This window comes from Plasmodium knowlesi, assembly GCF_000006355.2.
Source record: "Plasmodium knowlesi strain H genome assembly, chromosome: 3".
Lineage (NCBI taxonomy): Eukaryota > Apicomplexa > Aconoidasida > Haemosporida > Plasmodiidae > Plasmodium > Plasmodium knowlesi.
In genome coordinates this window covers 750367-771711 of record NC_011904.2, presented here as the reverse complement: position 1 = coordinate 771711, position 21345 = coordinate 750367, and the positions used below count along the sequence as shown (strand labels likewise).

Below are 21345 nucleotides of genomic sequence, written 5' to 3'. Positions count from 1 at the left end.
CATGTTGTTCCTCCAATCATTCTTTTCTTTACAACAGGTTTTGAGCAACTCGGGTGGTTATATCACCCCCAGGGGGGATTAACGTTAATCCCCACCTGAATGGTAATCACAGCTTTCTTCGCATTTTTGCGATTATTTTTTTATTTTATTTATTTATTTATTTATTTATTTATTTTTTTTTTTTTTTTTTGCTACGTTTTTCTTCCATTTCGAACGGGACACACGTGTAAGCTGAGGCAAGGTCTACCGATGGCAATGTCCACATCGCGCACACGGACCGACCGACATTTCAACCCAACGGGGCAAAAGTAATTGGCGTGATGGAATGATCAAAGTAGTCTATTTGTATTCCCCCGAGAAGTTCAGTGGGAAGAGGTACAAAAGGAGAAGGAAACATACACTGAGAGGAACAAATCAACGTAGTGAGAAAACCGCCTGTCCCCCCCTTCCTCCATTGTAAGTCTCATTTCCCTTGGTGGGAGAATGGGACGATTTGTTCTTTTCTCGCCTGACCCGTTCAGGTGAAAACACGCAATACACATGTCGTGAAGGGGAAACTGCTGGGGTGTGTGAATATCTGTACCAAAGGAAAAATTACAATGAAGACAACTGTTGCTGAGTTATCCCCTAGTAGGAGCTCCAACATAAGCTACAAACTTGTGTCAACAGTTCATAGCACTTGGGTGATGAATGGAGAGTTACTAGCGAACCGTTCATAAGAGATACGTCCATTAGCTCACCGCACATTTGTACAGATTGTCATCAATTGGGGAAGGAGAGATGTTCTTTTTCTTTTTATTTTTTGGACAAGGAGTCCCCACTGTGTGATGTTCAGGTCATCACCCCAGTAGTAGTCCATCCGAGCGGTAGCCCATGTCTCACTTTTATCATTTCTCCTTGGACTCCTGCAACGCGCTACTGGTGCTGCACATTCGCCTGTACAACTGTTTCTGCATTTTCTCATAAGCGACTCTCTCCACTTGCTCCTTCCTTTCTAAACTAATCATCTCGGCATTCCCCTTGTCTATTCGTTTCACCAGCCGGAGGTTCTCTCTACACCTGTCGAACTCCTGCAAACGTGCAAATGAGGAAGAGGGAGATGGGACAACATGTGATGCATGGATAGATACACACCGATTCGTTGCGTAATTGAGGATGCTCCCCCCAATAACTGTGTGCAAAAAATTTCACCTGAAGCATCAGATAAGAATACGCCCTGCGGAGAAAAAGCTTCACCAATGTATCTCTCCTGAGCATGCAGTTGCCCTGTTCTCGTGCCTCTGATAGTGCGTCCTCTTCCCCTGTATCGGTTGTGAGCGTAATTTCCTCCTGCGCAATGTTCGTCTGCATAACCCTCACCGGTGCAATGTCCATCTCGTACTGACGGAGCACTCCGTCCAGGTCCTCCACGCCATCCAAAATGATGTCGCACTGGTTAATGCACTCATGGTATTCTCCTTTTTTAAAATGGTAAAGGGATAGGTTCAGGCGCAAACTCAGTTGCATGTCTCGGTTCTTCTTCGTTGGAAATCCCCTCATGGAGTATTTGATGCACTCTTTCAGTGCCTGTCTCCAAAGGGCGTTCGCCTCTTCCGCCTCGCCCTGGGGTGAGAAACAGTTGTTCCATGCGTACACACATGTGAACATTCATGTATGTAGAAGGATATGCATCTCCATAACAGTATGCGTCTGTGCAATTAGAAGCACCCCACACACACCAAAAAGAGGTGCACTTATCTACCTGTGCCCACTTCGCATTGGCCTCCTTCTTCAGTTCCTCGGGATCCTGGTCCTCTGTCAGGAACATCACGTTCCGCCTTTAAAAATGTATACAGGAATAGTTCCTTCCCTTAGCGCTGGAACCTATGCACCGGTGTGCAACTTCTTCTCGATAGTTTCTCCACCTGGACACTTGTTCACAGTTCCAACTGACGGAGACGCTGAGCCTGTCGGAAGCCCAATGATGTTACGAGCTCTGCTTGATCAGTTCCTTCAGTAGGAAATCCTAAGGTGGAGAAAAAAAAGGAGAGAATGAGAACATGTTCCTGAAGGGGACCATATATAGAGAAACATACATTCTCCATTGTGGACGCATCCCTCCTCTTGGACCTACCTTCATCTGAACGAAGGCCTTGAAACGCGGCGAAGATTCTTTCTTCTCGTCCAAGGACATTTCGCTGAAAGTTTTGTTGCAGTTCTCAGGGGAAAAGATATTGTCCCTGTGGGCAACACGCGAAGGGGTGAAGTGGTGTAAAGGAAGGGTAACAGTATATGAGAAATGTAACATATGTGCCAAACGGAGAGTGATGTCATGACACAGAGAAGGCACCAAACGAATGTCGACGTGTGTGTATCCTTACCAGCCGAAGTCAGTAGATCCTCGCGGACCGGTAATCCTTCCCTTAAAAAAAAAAAAAAAAAATCATCACATTAATGTTGGAGAAAGGAAGAGAAAGTAACAGTTACAACATATATATATATTTCTTTTTTCTTTTTTTTTTTTTTTTTTTTTTTTTTTTTCTCCTCGCATGGACAATTGATGAGGAGGGTAGGTAGCATGGCTCCTTGAGGACAACTCGTTCATAAATTGAAACATTTGGATGGACGAAGTTACCTGAGTGACACCCTGGAAGGAGTGCACCTCCTTCCCGTCGTACACGGAGTACACGCAAATGGCGTGACACTTGTTATTCTGTGGTGAGGTGAGGGGAGAGGAGTGAAGGATAAAATGGGACAGCACAACGGAAAGACCAAGTGGAGAAGGAGGAGGGGATCGATGTCACACCCTCCCACACTGCTATTTAGTTCTCATCCAAGATGAAGATGCTCATTTATGTGTCACTCGGCGCGGGTGATGGACTGACCTGGAGCTTCGTGACCATGTCCACAATTCCTTGCGAACCCAAGCTCTTCTGCATCCACTTTCTGAAAAGGGATTGGGAAAAGCAGTGCGGTCATTGTTTACCACTGGATAATCACCCCAATGGGGAAGGGGGAATGTGATTGCCATCAACAAGAGGAGGAGCTGGGGTAGGACAGGTGTAGGAGAACTACCAACACCGCCTCTACGTTCTAACTAATGAACGTGCATGCATGCTAGCTCTTCTCCCCACTCCGGAACGTACATGTATGGGCCAGGAAAAGAACCAAGGCAATCCATGTAGAGTCCAGTATCATCCGTGATGACTAGTTTCCGTCTCGTCTTACTCTCCCCCGAGGCATCACGACTCATAATTTCATGAGCCTTCTTGGCCTTGTGCTCGTTTACCTTGACGATATCATTGGATTGTATTTCAATCACTTAAAAAAAAAAAAAAAAAAAAAAAAAAAAAAGGGGGAGGGGTAAGGAGGTGTTCTTACACAGTTATTCAGCTGTACACTTCCACCTTTTTGGTGATGAGGTGATTGTGTATTCGCCTCGCACTCTCCTCCCTACGTACAATCAATGTCGGCGAACTGAATCTCCAGTTCGCCATTCATGTGCTGCTGGAACTCCAATCTTTTGTTCTTGTTGCCCGTGACGAGGTATATATCCATGGGAGGCTAACCTAGAGGCGGGTTACGAATTAGAACCAAATCAGTTGTTCCACGCAGGGCAATATCGGGTGTACGGAATGGATTCCCCAGCAGGGTGGTACGAAACGGAGAGCACCACAATTGCTGATGGGTCAGGTCACTAGAGGGAGGTTTCTCCTCTAAAATGGATGACGAATTATTGATCGGGACGGAGAAACAAAACAGATTTGAAAAATAAAGAAACAGTCAAAAGAGAACATCACATGAGGTATGTATAACCACCTTGGAAAACAAAATGACGCAGTTAGGTTCTACTTGAGTGGTGAAGAGAAGGAGGAGTTCCAATAACGCTACTTCCAGAAAAAGCAGAAAAGCAACCCCACTCGGTAAGTTCCACTAAAAAATCTGAACGACTCGTGAATAGCGAATCCTATATCTTTCACCAATTAAGTTAAAATGCATACTCGCATTACGTTTATATTTTAAAAAAAATTAAATAAAATACACACACAACTAAGTACGATATACAATTCTTCTCTATGGATACGTATCAGTCGCGTTATACATATGGTTACATATGGTTACATATGGTTACATATGGTTACATATGGTTACATATGGTTACATATGGTTACATATGGTTACATATGGTTACATATGGTTACATATGGTTACACAAGGAACAAAAAAAAAAAAAAAAAAAAAAAAAAAAAAAAAAATGGTTCACGTGACTTGCCGTGTTATTGGTGGTGCTGTAACGGGGTGAAACGTAACAGGATGAAACGTAACGGGATGCGCATTTTAGCACTCTTCCCATACAGAGAATCACTGACTTAGGAATAGCTAAAACATGGGCATTACTGCCTAACTCTCCCTCTCCCCTCAGTAGTCGTTTTCGTCGAGCAGTTCGGTAAAGTGGCTGATGTTAGTTATAGTCTGCTTGGCGGAAGCCTGACACTCCTCGCTTATACTGTGTTTATACGCAAGGTAGTTTTTGAGTTTCAATGTATTCAGATAGATTATATAGATGTAGTGGTACATGAACCAAGAGTTATAAAGTATAAGGAGAACGACCTTCTGCTCCCGCTTGAATCTCCTCTTCGTCTCATTGTTGTGTTTGTACATGTCTGTAACCAGAAGTCGGAGTTCTTCCTTCTTTTGGTTTTTCTCTTTCTCCTTTTTATCTACCATCTTTTTGTGCAACGCGATCTCCTTCTGCTTTTCCTTCTTTTCTCCTTCCACCACCTTCACTTCCTCGTTAAGCAGGTTCACCTTGTCGTCCCATCTGCGAGTGGTAAAAATAAGTGTGTGCAATGAAGTGGTCGCGTTATATGTCGTGATGTAAAAACTATATAACACATCAAATGTACGCGATAAGGAATCACACCAATAACGTATATACTTACTCCCGAATGGCTTTGTAAATGGACTCCGACTTCTTCACCATAGAGTTAGTGTTGATGGAGGCAATCTCTTGAGTTACTTTAACATACTGCTTTTTAAGAGTCTCTATCTGCGTGTTGCATTTCTTCAAGAGAACGTTGTACTTATGAATGCTCTTATACACTTGGTTGTTCTCATTGGACATTATATTTTCCAGTTCTCTCTTCCTATCCTTAATTACTTGTACCATCTGTTCGAATACTTCTCTAGTTAACGATTCACTCTCTATACTAACTTCATCCGGTTGGACTCCCTTCACTTCATTATTCTTGAAGTTGTTATATTCGTGTATTTTCTCCTTCATCTCTGCGTCTTCTTCATCACTGGATACAAATTCAGTATCGGCGAAGTCATCAATATCATCCACGTTTGGCTGATCGTCATCCCCCAGGTTCCTTCTCTCCGAGTTTGTTATCGAGTGCATGTCATGGTAATCATTCATCAATCCATCACCCCCATTGTCCTCCTCTTCATCTTCGTACATATGCTCTCTCCTTCCTCCATGTCCCTGACGGAGTACCTCTTCCCTTGATAAGTCGTTGTACCTAGACCCATCCTCCCGTAACCGGTTGGAACTGTTCTTAAGGTTCCTACTTGCACGCTCAACAAGATCAACACGGTTAGCGTGGCTATCGGGAGATACGCCCCCATAATGCATTGCCCCCATGTGGTCCTCATCCTCGTACAACGCACTACCCACAACCTGAGCACCACCTCTCCTCTTGCCAGACGACCCATTCAACTCTCCTCCTTCATGAGGGTAAAGTGTATCTTCATCATCACTGCCAACGGGGCGATCCCTACTACGTTTCGAATTTTTCTCCTCCTTCCTTCGGCCAAATCGCTTTGCACTCATATGACCCATGTCGCTATCGCTCGTATGTAGTGAGTTCGCATTCATGGTATTCATATTTCCAATGCGTTGATCTCTTTGCGAAAGAGTTCCTCCACGAGATATTCGCCTACCATCACGGGCATCGTAATAACCATAGCCTTCCTCTTCATCCATCAAGTCATTGGATTGTGCAAAGTGTAGAATATTACTCTTACCTCCAGGAGAACCACCCCCCCGGTCTCTATTCACAATGTGAAACTTCCTCTCCTTGAAGGAATTTTTATTAAGTCTACTTACGCACTTAGCACGGGCAATCAAAAGTGATAAGTTATCGTTGTGCACGGTGATGTTGATGAGATCACCTAGTAGCTCCACCAAAAGTAAATCACTGCAAATGAGATAAATGAATTCACTGACAATGAGATTTGCATTCTTCTCGAACTCATTAGAAAGAAGCTCCAAATTAGATAGAGATGTGTTCAGGCATTTTAACTTACTACTAACTGTGTTGAAGTCGTCCAGACAAAACTTATTAAGGAGGATCAAAAGATATATTTTTTTTTTATCCTTCCTATAGAGAGCTACCTTTCTTTTTATATTATTCAATTCTTCGTGAAGGCATTTTTTTATCGAGGGACTCTCCTCAATCATCTTCTCTACATGGATCAACTTCTTCCTATAGTTACATACACTCGTATGTACCACTTTATGGTTCTTTGCTACTTTCCTTCTTCTCTTCTCTATCTCATCCAATTCTTCCATCAGTTTATTCATCACTCCCATCTGTTTGTTGGTCTCGTATTGCAAGTTAATATATTCATTGTAAGTTACGTTCACATATTCATACTTCTCCTTCAGATGGAAAATGTCTCTTAGAAGGTGTTCTCTCTCTTGGATTTTCCTCTTCAACGTATCGAACAGGAACTGTAGATCTACCTTTCTCACCTTCTTCCTTAAATTATTGTACATGTCAACAATAATGTTGTTTAATAAACCGAATTTTCTTACATTGGAAACGTAACGAAACACATAATCCATGTGGTCATGTATTTGTGACGATTCATATGGTACACATTGGTAGTTCTTCTCCTCTTTTAATTCCGTTTCGTAGTTAACTAGAGCCTCTCCTTCTGTTGCTACACCTGCTACAGGCGGTACACCTGATGCGACTGTTGAATGGATATCCCTGTCCTGTTCATTTCGTGATCCTACCTTGGAGGAACTCCTCTTCCTACCACTCACGTCTCTGTCCCTCATAACTTTTCCACTGCGCCCCTTTCTTCGCTGCTTCTTTTTCCTCCTACCCTGATCGACACGACTCCCTCCGCCACTTCCCCCTCCGCCACTTCCCCCTCCGCCACGCCTCTGCATATCCAAGAAAGAAAACATGTTAATCAACTCCGTCTGCTTTATTTTAAAATTATTTAAATTCACCAAGTGCCTGTGGTCCTGAATAAACTTCTTCACATGTTGTAAAATGTAATCGTAAAAAGAGCTCTCCCTAAACAGATACCTCAGTAGAGTACTCACTATTTCGAATCTATAAATGTAGTTGTAATAATCTCCCTCTACACTACAAACGAAGTTCTTGTTGTTCTTCTTCTCTAACATGATGCTTCGATTTACCACCACGCAGATGTCGTCTCCCCCTGAAACTACCTTCTCATTTGGAGAAAACTCTCCTACATTCACCTCCGACAAGGGGAGTGTTGCTCCTGGACCCTCCATGCGGAAACTGCCGTTCGTGCTAGCACCGAATCCATCTTCGCTACAAATTCTTAAGTATCCTCCACCGTTACCTCCGCCACCTGGGGTAACAGACGTACAAGGCACCACCTCACTAATGTTTGGTATGTACGATAGGATAAGACAAGCGTACATACGAATTTTTTCATTTTCTAAATTAGCACATTTGAATATACTCTGAACCATATTTTCGTTGCATAGGATAAGTAAGATCTGCTCATTTATTCTCCTAATCCGTTTCACATATTTCTTCCTGGCATCCTTCAACGCTCTGATTTCTTCCTTGATCGCTTCCACTTCGTCCACCTCCTTCGTTTCGATGGGTTCTTCTTTCACCTTCTCTTCCTCTACCTGTACTCTCTTTTCATATGGGACACTACCCTGTTTTTCCCTTCTCGTGCCTCCTCTACTATTGCCTCCGTTTCTTCCCGGGCCATCCTTTCTATTATTCTCCCCCTCCAGGTATTCAACATCATCCTTGATGCTACCTGAATCCACGCTGAAATCATCATCGTACATTACTTCCCTCACGACGCTCATGCCAATGTCGACTGGGGGTTCTCGCCTTTCTGCACCCATGCTATCGTCTTTCTCGCCACCGCTACTGCAATCGCTTGAAAACGAATACAACGATGAGATGCACGAACTTCCCGTGGAGGCTGCATCTTCCGCTTCGCCCTTTTCTGTTTGTCCACCTCTCGCCTTTGCGTGCTCTCCACGGAGCGAATCATCGGAGCGATAATTGCTATCTGATCCATCCGTTTCATCTGCATCATCCGTCTCGCCGCTTTCATCACCCGTTTCATCCTCCTCCTCCTCCTCCCCATCTACGTCCAAATCGCCTTCTTCTTCACTGAATTCCTGTAGGTCACTCGCCCCATCAGTGCCTCCCTGGTGGTGTACCTCCCTCACCGTGTGCGAACCTCTTCTTCTCCTTTGTCTGTTTCTTCCTTTTGGTGATGCATCCCTCCCTGCAGTATAATCATAAGGAACGTACTCCCTCTTGTAAGCACAGTCTTCATCTACACTCTCAATGTCATAATGGTAAACTCTCTGTGTGTCTTTCCTCTGTTCCTCCTTCTGGTAGGAGACCTCTGTATCCTTTGTGGTAGTATCACCCTGTGGTCGCCGTTTAGTATTATTCCCTTCATCCTTAAGCATGGGCAAAGCACGTTCCTTCTTCTCCTTCTTCCTCCGCAATCTCTCCGCCTTCAGTTCCTTCTTCTTCAATCTTAATTTCAGTTCCATTATCTTCATCCTGTCCTTGTAATTCCTCTTCAGGAGAAAAAATTCACTAACCCCAATATTGATGATGAACAGAATGAACTGTAGGATAATGTCGTTGTTTGAGAAATCGGCGTGCTTTACCTTTTGTTCGTAGAACGGGTCCTTCTCGAAGGGATTTTCCTCCGCGTTGAAACTTCCACCAACCCCGCTAACATTACCAATTCCGCTAACATTACCAACCCCGCTAACATTACCAACCCCGCTAACATTACCAACCCCGCTAACATTACCAACTCCGCTAACATTACCAACCCCGCTAACATTACCAACTCCGCTAACATTACCAACCCCGCTAACATTACCAACCCCGTTAGTCAGGCCATCTTCTTCACCTCCTCCCAAGCCAATCTCGCGGACAACGTTCTTGCCCCTTAAGAGGGAAACCAAAATATTGTTAAGGAGACTCATGTTCTTCTTACTACAAATAATTTCTATCAGCTGATAATCTACCTCCTTAAGATTTTGAATTTCCTTCTGTATCAACAGTATTGACATCTTCGTCTTCTGAACCACCTCCTCATCATTAATCTTGTCGTTCATTAGTAAGAGAGACAAGATAATACAACATATCACCTGCACGTTAATATTCTGGCTGTCATACATATATCCAAGAATAACAATTCCCTTATTAGATTTGTTTTTTACGGAGAAGTAATTTTGAATTGCGTTCAGATGTATGGATGACAGAAGTAGCAGTGACATTAGAATGTACACATTGAAAGAGATGTTATCTGTTTTATTCTCCTTCTTTCTCTTCCTTCTACTCAGAACATTAAAGATGCAAAATATATCTTTAAAATTGTATACTTGTAGATACTCCAGGAAAACATCGTTTCTCTTATCTACCATTCGCAGAATCGTTTCAGAGGCTGTCTTCAACAGTACCTCGTTGATATTGTCGCCTGGAGAGAGGGAGGAGGGGGTAGACACATACGTGAAGATATACACATGTATACGATCCTGAATACTCTTGCATGAGGATATATCCGACTACAATGGGAAAGTCTCTTCCGCCACGGTGTGTTGTCACCATCCCAACTTACCACATAAGTTATCGTATATTATCTCGAAGGCAAATTTCATGAGGGGGACATTCAGAAGGTTTTGGGGGGTCTTGGTATATGTCAAGTGATGGAGAAAAATGTTTAAGATAAAAAACTTTATTTCGCTGTTCAGGTGAAGATTCCTTTTCAGATGAAAGAGGAAATTGATGATGTCACATTCTGCACTTTTCAGCGTGTTGCTTCTGGAGAGAAACAATATGTAATTGATTTTCTTCAGTAACTTCTGTAAGTTAACTAAGTCCGTTAACTCGGTACACATGAGCTTGAACAGACATTTGGTGGTGTTGTCTAGGCAGAGGAAGTCGTAGAACCGATCGCACAGGTACACGTTCTTGTGGCTGGAAATGCGCTTCAGAAACAGCTCCAGCTGGTGTCTCCTCCTGAGGGAAAAAGCCATCAAAAAATGAACAGGTGAACGGATGAACAGATGAACAGATGAACGGATCAACAGACGAACAAATGAACAAATGCCCCTCCGCTGGGTGCATCCCTGCAGACAGACTTACTCCTCCACAAAATTATAATTCAATCGACCAAACACTTTCTTTGCCGGCAAAACGGAGATCTGAAGGGAAAAAAAAAAAAAAAAAAAAAAAAAAAAAAAAAAATGTATTGAATAAATTAGCTGACGATTCAAGGATGCAAGTGCTCCTCAGATGGTAACTTATCCGACAAACAAGCAATTTCCCCCCTCGATGGACGACGCACCTTCTCCAGATATTCGCTAAACTTGTCGAGCAATTCATTTTTCAGCTGATCGTAAAAAGTTACAAAATCTGAAAACCTCTTCTTCAGAACCTTCTGACTGTTTAGAGCTTTGAACTCGAGCACATATTCCTGCGGGGTGAATGGGGCATGGGTGAATGGGACATGGGTGAATGGGACATGGGTGAATGGGTTGACTAATTCGTTCCACCGGATAGACCACACAGTTGCGTACATACGCTTATGCACAACTCTTCTCCCATCGATATGATGCCACCCCAACTTACCGTGTAACTGTAAAAGCGCCTCTTCACATCATTCGTTCGGATTATATTTATGATTAGGTTGTCTTTGAACTCGTACTCCTGTTGGCCCTCCATCGTGAATGTCGGTAAAGCGTTAGTCGTTTTTATTCGGGTTCTAACGGGTCCGTTGCATCTGCTCAATCACACAACCCCTTTCTCCTTTTCTCTACTGGGAAGGCCTCTTCCATACAAATCATGTTAATACATTGAGATGGACCACACCAATCTGGGCTCCACTATTCCGATGCGCTTTCAAAAAAAAAAATGGGGAAAACCAAAGTATTCCTTTGGGGATTTCGTCCCCCTTATTTTATGAGAACGTGACGGAACAACAATGAAGTTTGTCTCGCCTAGGTGATCCGATTCAACGTAGGTGTATCCCTTCCGTAAAGGGGATGCAGTTACATACAGCCGTGCCTTCCTCACCGCATGGATAAACAAGCAAGGCACGTTCACTCCTCGCGTCTGTCCTCAGAAAAAAAAAAAAAAAAAAAAGACCCATCAATCACTGGAACAATGCAAAAGCCGGAAAAATAAGAATCTTCAAGGAACGGAGCAAAGGGCCAAAGTGCCATAAAATCACATGTGCACCATTTCGGCAGACAAAAAAGACATGAACACGCAGCGGAAGGACATTTCCGATGAAGCGAGGAATTGCAACCGTGGTGACAGAACTTTTCTAAGAGGGTTCCATACAACTCAGTTCCTCACGATAAACAACACCATGTACTTTTCTCTTCCTCTCTATCAAGGTGGAATTGGAAAAAAAAAAAAAAAAAAAAAAAAAAAAATATGAACATGGTCAGGCGATAGATGGATATCTCCAATTACGCCCCCAAAAAAAAAGTGTAGGAAAAAAGGAAATACAAAAAGAGAAACTAGGAAAAGAGAAAAAATAGCGGATGAAAACACATGTCAACGTCAACGGAAAAGTCACCCACATACGACATGCGTTGGGGGCTACTTTCTCATGTACGTTGCCAGGCAAGTACGCTTGGATATTCATACAATGGTATGGGAAAAAAAAAAAAAAATGAAATAAAATGAAACATACAAATATATACATATATACATATATACATATATATACATATATACATATATACATATATACATATATACAGATAGTGTTCCAAATTTTGCGGAACGTTGATCTGTCGGTGAGTTTTCCCTTCATCAGAGAGCAGCGCGCCGATGCGTTTTTAAATCATCGCGTAGGTAACCCATCCCGTTCGGATGCGTTCACGATACGTTCGGCATGTCATGAGGATACTTTATGGTTACCTTCCTGGCGAGTTCCTCTGCGGAGTTCATTTTTCTTTTTCTTTTTCTTTTTTTTTTTTTTTTTTTTTTTTTCTTTTTTTTCCCATCGCCTGCCTCTACCTTTTTTTAATTTCTCCAAATTAAAACTTCTTAAAAATCCTTCTTATATTTGTTCCCGTGTCGGTTCCCTTTGGTGGATTTTTTTTTTTTTTTTTTTTTTTTTTTTTGACAAGGGCCCTGCATACGGGCATGTAAAAATGGTTGGGTGCCACCCAGGCAATTATGGCTTTTGGTTCAAGGTTTCTCCACCAAGGCGAGATAGCATCATGTGTCATGCTCGTTTGGTCCAGAATTTCTGACAACTTGAAGGCAAGTTGAAACGAATCTGCCACGAGGTTAGCAACTAGAAAAAAAAAAAAAAAAAAATCTTATCTTTACGCGCGCACACCTGTCAAACTGGTGGAGGAGTGCGGAAAACCACACCCATCGCCCAACCAATGGGCGCTTATTCTTCTTTCCACTTCCAAAAATGATCGGTAGAGGTACCCAATTGGGGGGGCAGAGAAGGGGCTACTTCACCGCCATAGTAAGTAACGAAGAAATGGAACATACGCACATTTTTACATTCACCTTGCGGGGGGTACTCTCCAACAGGTGGTCCTATACTCACGTAGGGGCATACCCAGGTTCGGGGTGGATACATGCATACGTACATATATGCATCTACATTTGGCCAATTATAGTTTCATTTTATTTTATTTTATTTTATTTTATTTTTTTTTCGACCAAAGGACCGAAAGCTGCGGGAAGTGCCTTACCTGTCTCGCTACATCATCCTCGATAAGTTTAAAAAGAAACCAAGATACATGGACGAATGTCCAGGTAGGTGAAGGCACTGCTCCGGTGCGCGTACAGAGTTGTGCCTTGGGGCACACTAGATCATTCGTCTAATGGCCTAATCACGGTGTCCACCTCGCAGGAACCCCGAGGAGAGCCTACGGATATAATTGCTTCGACCGAATAAGGTTCAAGCCAACCTTCAACCCATACGTTAAGCTGAATAAAGATAAGAAGTACCGCCTGGACAATTGGGAGTCCAGGTATACCTACTCGCCCCGGACAACATCGCCACGACAACATCGTATCCACCAGTGTGTACTCTTCCACGACATCGTCCAATTATTTCTCACCCCCCTCGCAGAAATTCCGATCGCTTCGACCCCCTCAAGTGTTACGTCAGAGGAAGCAGGAAGGCGTACGATGTACCCTTCGCGATTCTACCCTCCAAGGATGAGTTGGGAAATTTCCACCCCCCAGTGTGAGTAGCGGAAGGAGAAAAAAAAAAATAATAAAATAAGCGAAGCGGAGCCAGATGAAGCAAAACACAATATGACTATGCAACTGGTGTGAAATATGTTTTGTTCTATTGTACTGATTTGATCTTTTCTTTTCTTTTTTTTTTCGCAGACTTTCTGGACGGTACAGAGCTGACATAGAGAAGCAGTACTACATGCACGGTAAGCACTTCCCCTTCCCCTGAGGAACTGCTCAGAACCACTGGCTCTTTCATGTTCTCCGAGTATATACTTATGACCCATTCTAACGAGCTTTTACAGTCAGGATGCATCGCCACCAGCTTCGCTCCATTTCTTTTCACCGACCAATACACAAACACACACATACATCACAGACCTCCCCTGGGTGTGGCACAAGAACTTCTACACTGGCACGAAGCACTTCTGCGACAACATGGTCGTAGGAAAGAAGGAGTGGTACCGGCGGGAGCAACAGAAGGAGAAGATGAAGGAAGCCATGGGCAAAATAAATGACTTGGTGTTGGAGTACCGCCAGGTGCGTGCGACTGCGTAGGAGCACCGAGCAGATGCACCGAATAGGTGCACCGAATAGGTGCACCGAATAGGTGCACCGAATAGATGCACCGAATAGATGCACCGAATAGATGCACCACGTTATTTTATGACGTTTTTTTATGATGCCGATTTACCGCGCCACTGCAGGAATTCCGAGACAAGAAACGATACAACTTCCTTGAGCGCGTGGTGAACACCCTGGGGGAAGATGTCGCACACAAGTACATAAGGAAAATTAAGAATGTCTACTTATGAACGGTTCATGGGTCCATGAACAGACAGTAGGTGGAGAGACGACGGATAGCTTGGCGCAACCAACGAAAGGAGGGATTTGTCCTCTCCCACTTTATCGAACGACTACCTCATCAAGTGGTTACACCATTTTGAGATTTTTTTTTTTTTTTTTTTTTTTCTACCATGGAAATTGTTAAAAAAAAAAAAAAGAATAATAAAAAAGAAAAGAAAGAATTTTAATGGTACTGTAAAAAATTCAAAACCATCTTTCGGAGGGGATGTATTTTCTTCCAACGTGGAAAGGTATTGTACATCTATACGTGGGTGCTTCTTTGTAGAAGTTAAATGTTGTTTGGGAGGTGAGTCTACATGTACGCTGGAACCTCACCAGGAGGATGCCTCCTCTCGATGATCCACTAGGCCGTCTTGCCTCTCCACAGTGGGGCCCTACTCTTTTGCGAAGCTACCGATAACACACAGCTTTAGGCTTCTACAGGTGGAGGAAGAGAGAAAAAAAAAAAACTAAACAAACAAACAAACGAACGAACAAACGAACAAATGAACAGACGAAAAAAGAAACAAACGAACGAACGAAGGCACATGGGGTGTATAATTGGGATGGGAGCATGGTCGGTGAGGTCTCCTTGCGCGACCCCTCCCTCCGATGACCATGTCACACACAAACTCACTTGTCGTCTAGGTAGAGATTAAACCCCTTGAGCGTCTTGTTCAGACTCTTCATATAACTGTACGAGGGGGGAAAAGAGAAATGGCGTTAGTAATGATTAGGAAAAGGGCGGTCGCGGTCGTCGTCGCCTTAGCAATTGCCGGTGTCATCCTTTCCATCGACTTAGCTCCTATGTACCCCTTCGACTTGAACAAGCTCTTGTAGTAATGCTTTATGATGAGGAAAAAAAAGAGACAGACAAACGACATCAGGGGTATGTTGTTGATCGTGTCCACTACCTGCAGAGGGGGATGCAACAAAACGTTGGCGTGGTGGTATTGTTGTCGTGTTGTCGTATCCTTGTTGTGGTGATGTGGTGGTCGGTTGGTGGTGGAGTGGTGGTCGGTTGGTGGTGGAGTGGTGGTCGGTTGGTGGTGGAGTGGTGGTCGGTTGGTGGTGGAGTGGTGGTCGGTTGGTGGTGGAGTGGTGGTCGGTTGGTGGTGGAGTGGTGGTCGGTTGGTGGTGGAGTGGTGGTCGGTTGGTGGTGGAGTGGTGGTCGGTTGGTGGTGGAGTGGTGGAGTGGTGGTCGGTTGGTGGTGGAGTGGTGGTCGGTTGGTGGTGGAGTGGTGGTCGGTTGGTGGTGGAGTGGTGGTCGGTTGGTGGTGGAGTGGTGATGCGGCCAAGCGGGGGCATGTTAACACAACTCGGTGTGCAAACTTACCGTCCTGTCCTCCCGGAACTGCCACGTCACGAACGCCAACAAAGAGATGAGCGTGATCACCAGAATGATGCGAACTGGGTAGCGAAAAAAAAAAAAAAAAAAAAAAAAAAGAAAAAAAAAGGATGATAAGGGGGAAATTTTACTACACACTTGGTGACTTCACCCTGTTGAGGTACACCTTCTCCGGTGTGTGTGTGTGGGTGTGTGGGGGGCTGCAATCATCCTTTGCAACAGTTCACGCAGTTGAATGAACAACTCCATCTCCCTTCCACGTTGGAAAAACTTACTCCGCGAGCGTGTCTCAATTTCCTTGTAATGCTTATAACTGTCGACCGCTGACGTTTCGAATCGAAGCAAATCTGCGGAATGGACAAATGAAAGGCCCAGGAAAGGGAAAGGCACATATATATATATATATTATGTATACTAACTCCTGGGGAGATAATACATTAGTGGGGGAGGTAAATCAAAAATATGGATCTTCAATGATCCCTCCCCCCAGGTACTTCTTCTTCGAAGAGAAATGGTCAAGCATACCTTCCTTCTGGGGTTGATTAATATTTACGTGGTACACTGGGCAAAGTGCATACGACATTGTGGTTCTTCCTTTATGATGATGAATGAGGACCATAGGAGGAAGGGGGGGGGGGGGGGTTTTACCAGGGGGATTCTCCCAAGGCGCGCTGTGTGCATGTAAGTGATTTCCTCAACAGGTTGTCGCATCAGCACGCCATTACGTTTATGCTTTGACCCACATGGGAAATTAAATATAAGAGCGCATGTATGCGAACTCTATCCACACTTGGATTGTCAAACCAAAAGGTGGGGACACACACGTGGGCGCAAGCCATAGTATAATATGGCCCTACGATCTATTGGCTTTTCCTCTTTTTTTTTTTTTTTTTTTTTTTTTTTTTAAAAAAGTTTTATACCCCGAACATTCGCTTCACCGTGTAACACCTCGGAGCGGTGACGAATTGGTACTCAAAACCAAGTGGCGAAAAAATAAAATAAAAAAAATAAAAAAAATAAAAAAAATAAAAAAAAATAAAATAATAAAATAAAATGAAGAAAATAAATAAGAGCAAAACGGGGTGGAACAAAAGTGGGCACCCAGGGCGGGCCGCCCGCCAAGGAGATCCACAAGGCGGAACACATATCGTGTATCACAAGGCGGAACACATATGCTGTATCACAAAGCAGTTCATCGCGTGTAGTGTATCACGACGGAGCACTTAACTGAAGGTACTTCCACGCATCGACGCGATCATGCTATCACTGTTCTGGAGACCACCCTCCAACTCATACACCATGGGAACCTTGCCCTTCGAGAGGCACTCATTCAGTGCAGCCATCTTGGCATTACCCAAAGTGAGGATGGATGCCACCTTATCATTCTTCACAAAGTATGCCACGAAGTTCCGTTTACCCAAATCCCCCTCGCATATAATCTTGTCAGCTTTCTTCACGAACCCAGAGTAGCGAAAATTATTTCCGAAGATATTTGTATTGAAGAAGGGAATAAAAGTAAACTCCTTCTTGTCATCACTAAGCATGTTATGTGCGGCAATTCTCCCTTGCTGTATTGCCACATTCCAATGACACACATTTATCATATCCCCTGTAACAAAGTACGGAAAGGAACATACATCCCCTGCTGCATAAATGTCAGGGGAACCTTTGACTTGAAAATATTTATCTACAACAACTTCCTTTCTCTCATTTTTAAATTTGTCCTGGAGAAAATCGGAATTAGGCAAACAACCCAACGCCTCCACCACATAATCACACTTTATCACATCTCCATTGCTCAACCTGACCCCATGAATAGACTTCACTCTCTTTAAGAACCCTCCTCCGTCGATGATGTATTCTGTTGGGTGAACCCCTCCATAAAACGTAACCTTCTGATCCTTTAAAATGTCCAACACAACTGATCCTATTTTTTTACCAAAGGTGGAGTAAAATGGCATGGCGTCCTTGGATATCATTGTTATGCTCACATTTTTTTTTTTCAAGGCAGATGACAATTCGCACCCGATGAAGGAAGAACCAATGATAGCGCACTTACTCCCTTCCTTTGCGTACGAGGCTATCTTCACGTGATCTTCTAGGCTCTGCAATGTCATCAGGTTCTCCGCCTCTATGCCAACGCCACTGCCGCGCCCTTCACCCAAGGGTGATGGGGAGGGGCGTACTCCCGTCGTTACCAACAATTTGTCGAACCGAATCACCTCCCCATTGCTTAGGTGCGCCTTCTTCCCCTCCACGTCCACCTTCTCCACGGATACGTTGTGCAGATAACTGATGTTGTCTCTCTGGTAGTACTCATCCTCCTTCAGTTTTATCCCCTCGTATAACTCATCCGCTGAGTCGTACTTAGAAATACTCTTCGAGAGCGTAGGGCGGTCATACGGTTTGTAGGAATCCTTACTACATATAACTAACTTGCCCGAGTAACCCATCTTCAAAAACGTTTCCAATGCCCCCATCGTTGCCGCTCCTCCACCCACTATCAATATCGTCTTATTCTCACATTTGCCTGAACATGGGCATATTTTTTTTTTCTGAAAAATTTCCATCTTCTCCGGTAAGTAAGCATAAATATCATTTCCCTCTACAGCTACCTCATACCTTGGGATGTCATCAAAGGAAGGACCGTTGATACACTCTCCCGTTTTCAAATCGAACTTGGCATCGTGCCATGGACATGTCACATAATCCTTCGTTAACACTCCAGTCTTCAATGGCGCACTATAATGTGGACATTTTGGACCCAAACAATAATACTTACCATCCACGTGTACCAACAAAACGGTGTCCTTCTCTCCATGAACTTTTATTTCCTTCATTTCTCCATTTTTCAGTTCGTCTTTTCTTCCTAAGTGTACTTTTTTGAGTCCTTCACAACTGGTTGTTAAATGGCCTCCTCCGTTCATGTAATTCCTCTTCGCGTATAATAAGCTTGGTGCGCAAAACAGGGCCAACATTAAAACGACACTTGATTTGTTTGAAAATTCCCTTTTATTTCCTCCATTACAGAGGAAGGGATTTTCTCCGAGGTTCCTTCTGCTCGCCACATAACACACGCCGCGCTTATTTCCCAAGGCGGATGGCAAAGAACTTATTACTAATGATGATAGCTTTCTTTTGTTTGCCTTCGCTAAGTGGAATACTCCACTCACAGTCTCGTTTATCACGCTCAACTTCCTCATCGCGGATGCAACAGCAGGGGACGAGGGGAGGGGAAAGAAAGAGGTACTCAAAAAAAGAAAAAGAAGGTTTTCACGTCAATGAGCGTTTTTCTCTTCTGTTAGGTCTCTTGGAGGTACCTGCAAGTATATATGGAGATTGCCTACACAGAGTGTCAGAAATAACTGTGTGGGCCAATCCTTTAAAGCGATTTCTAATTGGGGCCTCGTAATCACGACGACGATTGCAAGTGCGAGTGCAACTGCATTTCCGTTTTGTGGATATGGTGGCTATATCCTTTTCTCCGCAAAAATATGTCGCTTCGTTCTGATTACGTTTTTATTTTCCCTTGACTGCTCGCTTTATTTTCTCCGTTTTCTTCTTTTAAAGCGTTGCTCCACTGTGCATGTTGTGAGTGTCCCCAGATCGATGTCGTGAAAAGAAATTGGGTCCTCGTCAGTTGCATCTCTCAAATGGGCAACAATTCGCCATATTTTTTTTTTTTTTTTTTTTTTTTTTTATTTCCCTCACCTCAACAGGGCATATCAGCATGCATGTTGGTTCGGGAAGCCCTCACTGATGCTCCCGCATGTGTGCACATTTATGTTTTCATCTTTTAAAACCCATTTGCGAATGTGCCATATTCGGCCCCATGAAGTGGCTCTCATGTAACCCTACAGGAAAATCCCTACCTTCACTGATTTTTTTTTTTTTTTTTTTTTTTACATATTCGATTTGTTACTTATTTTTTATTAACATGTTCAGGCAGAACGAAGATGGGGATGGTTGGGGGCAACTTAAAGTGAAGTTCTCCAGCAGAGAAAACACAAAGACCTTGCACTGCCCCTGTATGCACATATGTATGTGTACCCACGCTGAAAAGTGTACAATCAGGGGTGACAACATAGTCGCTCAGTGTCCCCAAATGGGCTGGGCATAACCCCTCCACCCTTCAGGTGCAACCCCCTTGGTCCTCCCACGCAAGGGGTAAAAAATTGCCACCCCATTGTCAATACATTGTCACTACATTGTCACTGCATTGCCATCCAACGTTTATCCCTCGTCAAATGGATCATGAACAACTCCGGGGGGCGCCTGTTCCATCTAGGTTATTTTACCCTCCCCTCCAGCGGTCTTAACGAGGGAGACAACTTTATGTGTGCTCAAATTTGTGTTGTGTTTCGTTCGTTTGGCTACTTATGCCACATACCTAGCTGTGTACAAAAAAAAAAAAAAAATAAATAAAAAAAAAAAAAAATACGAAGAAATAGCAAACATTGCCACAAAATGTATGAACAGGTCAGGTAAAAAAAAAAAAAAAAAAAATGCATACCAATATAGGGAAGGTTTAGTAGATCAGTTCTCGAAAGATTATTCCTCAAACAAATGTCTACTTGCTCGCCAGGGGGACTGCTCACTTCCCACAACAATATCACAAAGAGTGGGTATGAAATTTTTCAAAAAAAGGGCAAACAAAGATATATGTTTATACCCCTTACTGTGGTGGTGACTTGGCTAGCTACTGCAACATGGTCATGCCAAAAAAAAAAAAAAAAAAAAAAAAAAAAAAATGCACACATAGTTAAATATCCATCTGCAATAGTAGCTGTGAAGGTAGGTGGACATATAGTTCAACATGGGCACCGCTTGAAGAACAAAACAAAAAAAAAAAAAAAAAAGAAGAAGAAAAAAACATTTTGTCTTTCACCAAAAGGTTTCATTTAAGAGGTTCCACACACCAACACTAATGTCTCAAAGACAAAATATCAATAAAAAGGTCTCTTCCTTTTAGTTGTTACCCCCTATGCACATACACACGTGCAGTAGGTACTCCTCCGCGTGACCATCCGCATGCACGCTAATATATGCCTTCCCATACATTGCTCGCACCAAAATGTCGAACCATAAGATGTCTAGGAGCGAATACTCCGATTACAACCGATCCAGGTGCTACAACCCGAAGGTGCACGTCTCCGGCTGGTAACAGGAACCTGCACGCGCGTTATTAATTTTATCGTAGTTTACATATAAACATGTGATTTATGTGCAGTCTCCTTTTGATGTTACCCCCTCCCCGTAACACACTCTCTGTTAAGTGGAAAAAAAAAAAAAAAATAATAAAATAACTATACCTCCCTCAAACCACCTTGCAGGTACAACATTCAACACGATGATGCCTACATACAAAGCTACAACCGAATGCGAGACTTCTACATGGAGGCGTACCCCACGGAAAGAATAAACCAGAAGTACCAGAGTGCCAAGGGTGATGGTGCACGAAAGAACTTATCCGACAAGAGGGTGATTTTTTACGAAGAGGGCGGGGCCTGTAATTGGATTACCGAAAACAGGCGCGCCTTTAAGGAAGAGAAAAGACGGAGCGAAGATGTTTGTAAAGCAGTGACAACGGAGTGACAACGGAGTGACAACGGAGTGATGTCCACCAAGGCAAGTTAAACAAAAAAAAAAAAAAAAAAGTTTTCCACGTGGGGGCCG

The 21345-nt window shown here is 43.4% G+C and overlaps 7 protein-coding genes across 7 annotated transcripts; 2 read left to right on the top strand and 5 right to left on the bottom strand.

Annotated features, from left to right (window-relative positions):
• Nucleotides 1–887: 887 nt before the first annotated feature.
• PKNH_0316300 (tetratricopeptide repeat protein, putative) lies at nt 888–1807 on the bottom strand (the record flags this gene model as incomplete). Its single annotated transcript, XM_039113834.1, has 3 exons — nt 888–1070; nt 1192–1602; nt 1742–1807. 3 exons carry the CDS (start codon nt 1805–1807, stop codon nt 888–890), a joined length of 660 nt encoding a protein of 219 aa, XP_038969446.1.
• Nucleotides 1808–1966: 159 nt separating this feature from the next.
• PKNH_0316200 (Ham1-like protein, putative) lies at nt 1967–3537 on the bottom strand (the record flags this gene model as incomplete). The annotated part of the gene is made up of 7 exons (XM_002261092.1): nt 1967–2005; nt 2114–2219; nt 2361–2401; nt 2615–2692; nt 2865–2925; nt 3126–3300; nt 3441–3537. 7 exons carry the CDS (start codon nt 3535–3537, stop codon nt 1967–1969), a joined length of 597 nt encoding a protein of 198 aa, XP_002261128.1.
• Nucleotides 3538–4398: 861 nt separating this feature from the next.
• Nucleotides 4399–10976, bottom strand: PKNH_0316100 (phosphoinositide-binding protein, putative; the record flags this gene model as incomplete). The annotated part of the gene is made up of 6 exons (XM_002261091.1): nt 4399–4801; nt 4923–9729; nt 9871–10271; nt 10398–10456; nt 10600–10728; nt 10884–10976. The coding sequence occupies 6 exons, from the start codon at nt 10974–10976 to the stop codon at nt 4399–4401; spliced, it is 5892 nt and encodes a 1963-aa protein (XP_002261127.1).
• Nucleotides 10977–12693: 1717 nt separating this feature from the next.
• PKNH_0316000 (uncharacterized protein) lies at nt 12694–14290 on the top strand (the record flags this gene model as incomplete). The annotated part of the gene is made up of 7 exons (XM_002261090.1): nt 12694–12750; nt 12956–13046; nt 13144–13264; nt 13366–13482; nt 13632–13681; nt 13855–14015; nt 14183–14290. The coding sequence occupies 7 exons, from the start codon at nt 12694–12696 to the stop codon at nt 14288–14290; spliced, it is 705 nt and encodes a 234-aa protein (XP_002261126.1).
• Nucleotides 14291–14716: 426 nt separating this feature from the next.
• Nucleotides 14717–16252, bottom strand: PKNH_0315900 (conserved Plasmodium protein, unknown function; the record flags this gene model as incomplete). The annotated part of the gene is made up of 6 exons (XM_039113833.1): nt 14717–14759; nt 14959–15015; nt 15135–15235; nt 15658–15731; nt 15945–16016; nt 16195–16252. The coding sequence occupies 6 exons, from the start codon at nt 16250–16252 to the stop codon at nt 14717–14719; spliced, it is 405 nt and encodes a 134-aa protein (XP_038969445.1).
• A 640-nt stretch (nt 16253–16892) lies between these two features.
• PKNH_0315800 (apoptosis-inducing factor, putative) lies at nt 16893–18872 on the bottom strand (the record flags this gene model as incomplete). The annotated part of the gene is made up of 1 exon (XM_002261088.1): nt 16893–18872. One exon carries the CDS (start codon nt 18870–18872, stop codon nt 16893–16895), a length of 1980 nt encoding a protein of 659 aa, XP_002261124.1.
• A 1871-nt stretch (nt 18873–20743) lies between these two features.
• On the top strand, nt 20744–21264 carry PKNH_0315700 (conserved Plasmodium protein, unknown function; the record flags this gene model as incomplete). The annotated part of the gene is made up of 2 exons (XM_002261087.1): nt 20744–20829; nt 21003–21264. The coding sequence occupies 2 exons, from the start codon at nt 20744–20746 to the stop codon at nt 21262–21264; spliced, it is 348 nt and encodes a 115-aa protein (XP_002261123.1).
• Nucleotides 21265–21345: the final 81 nt, after the last annotated feature.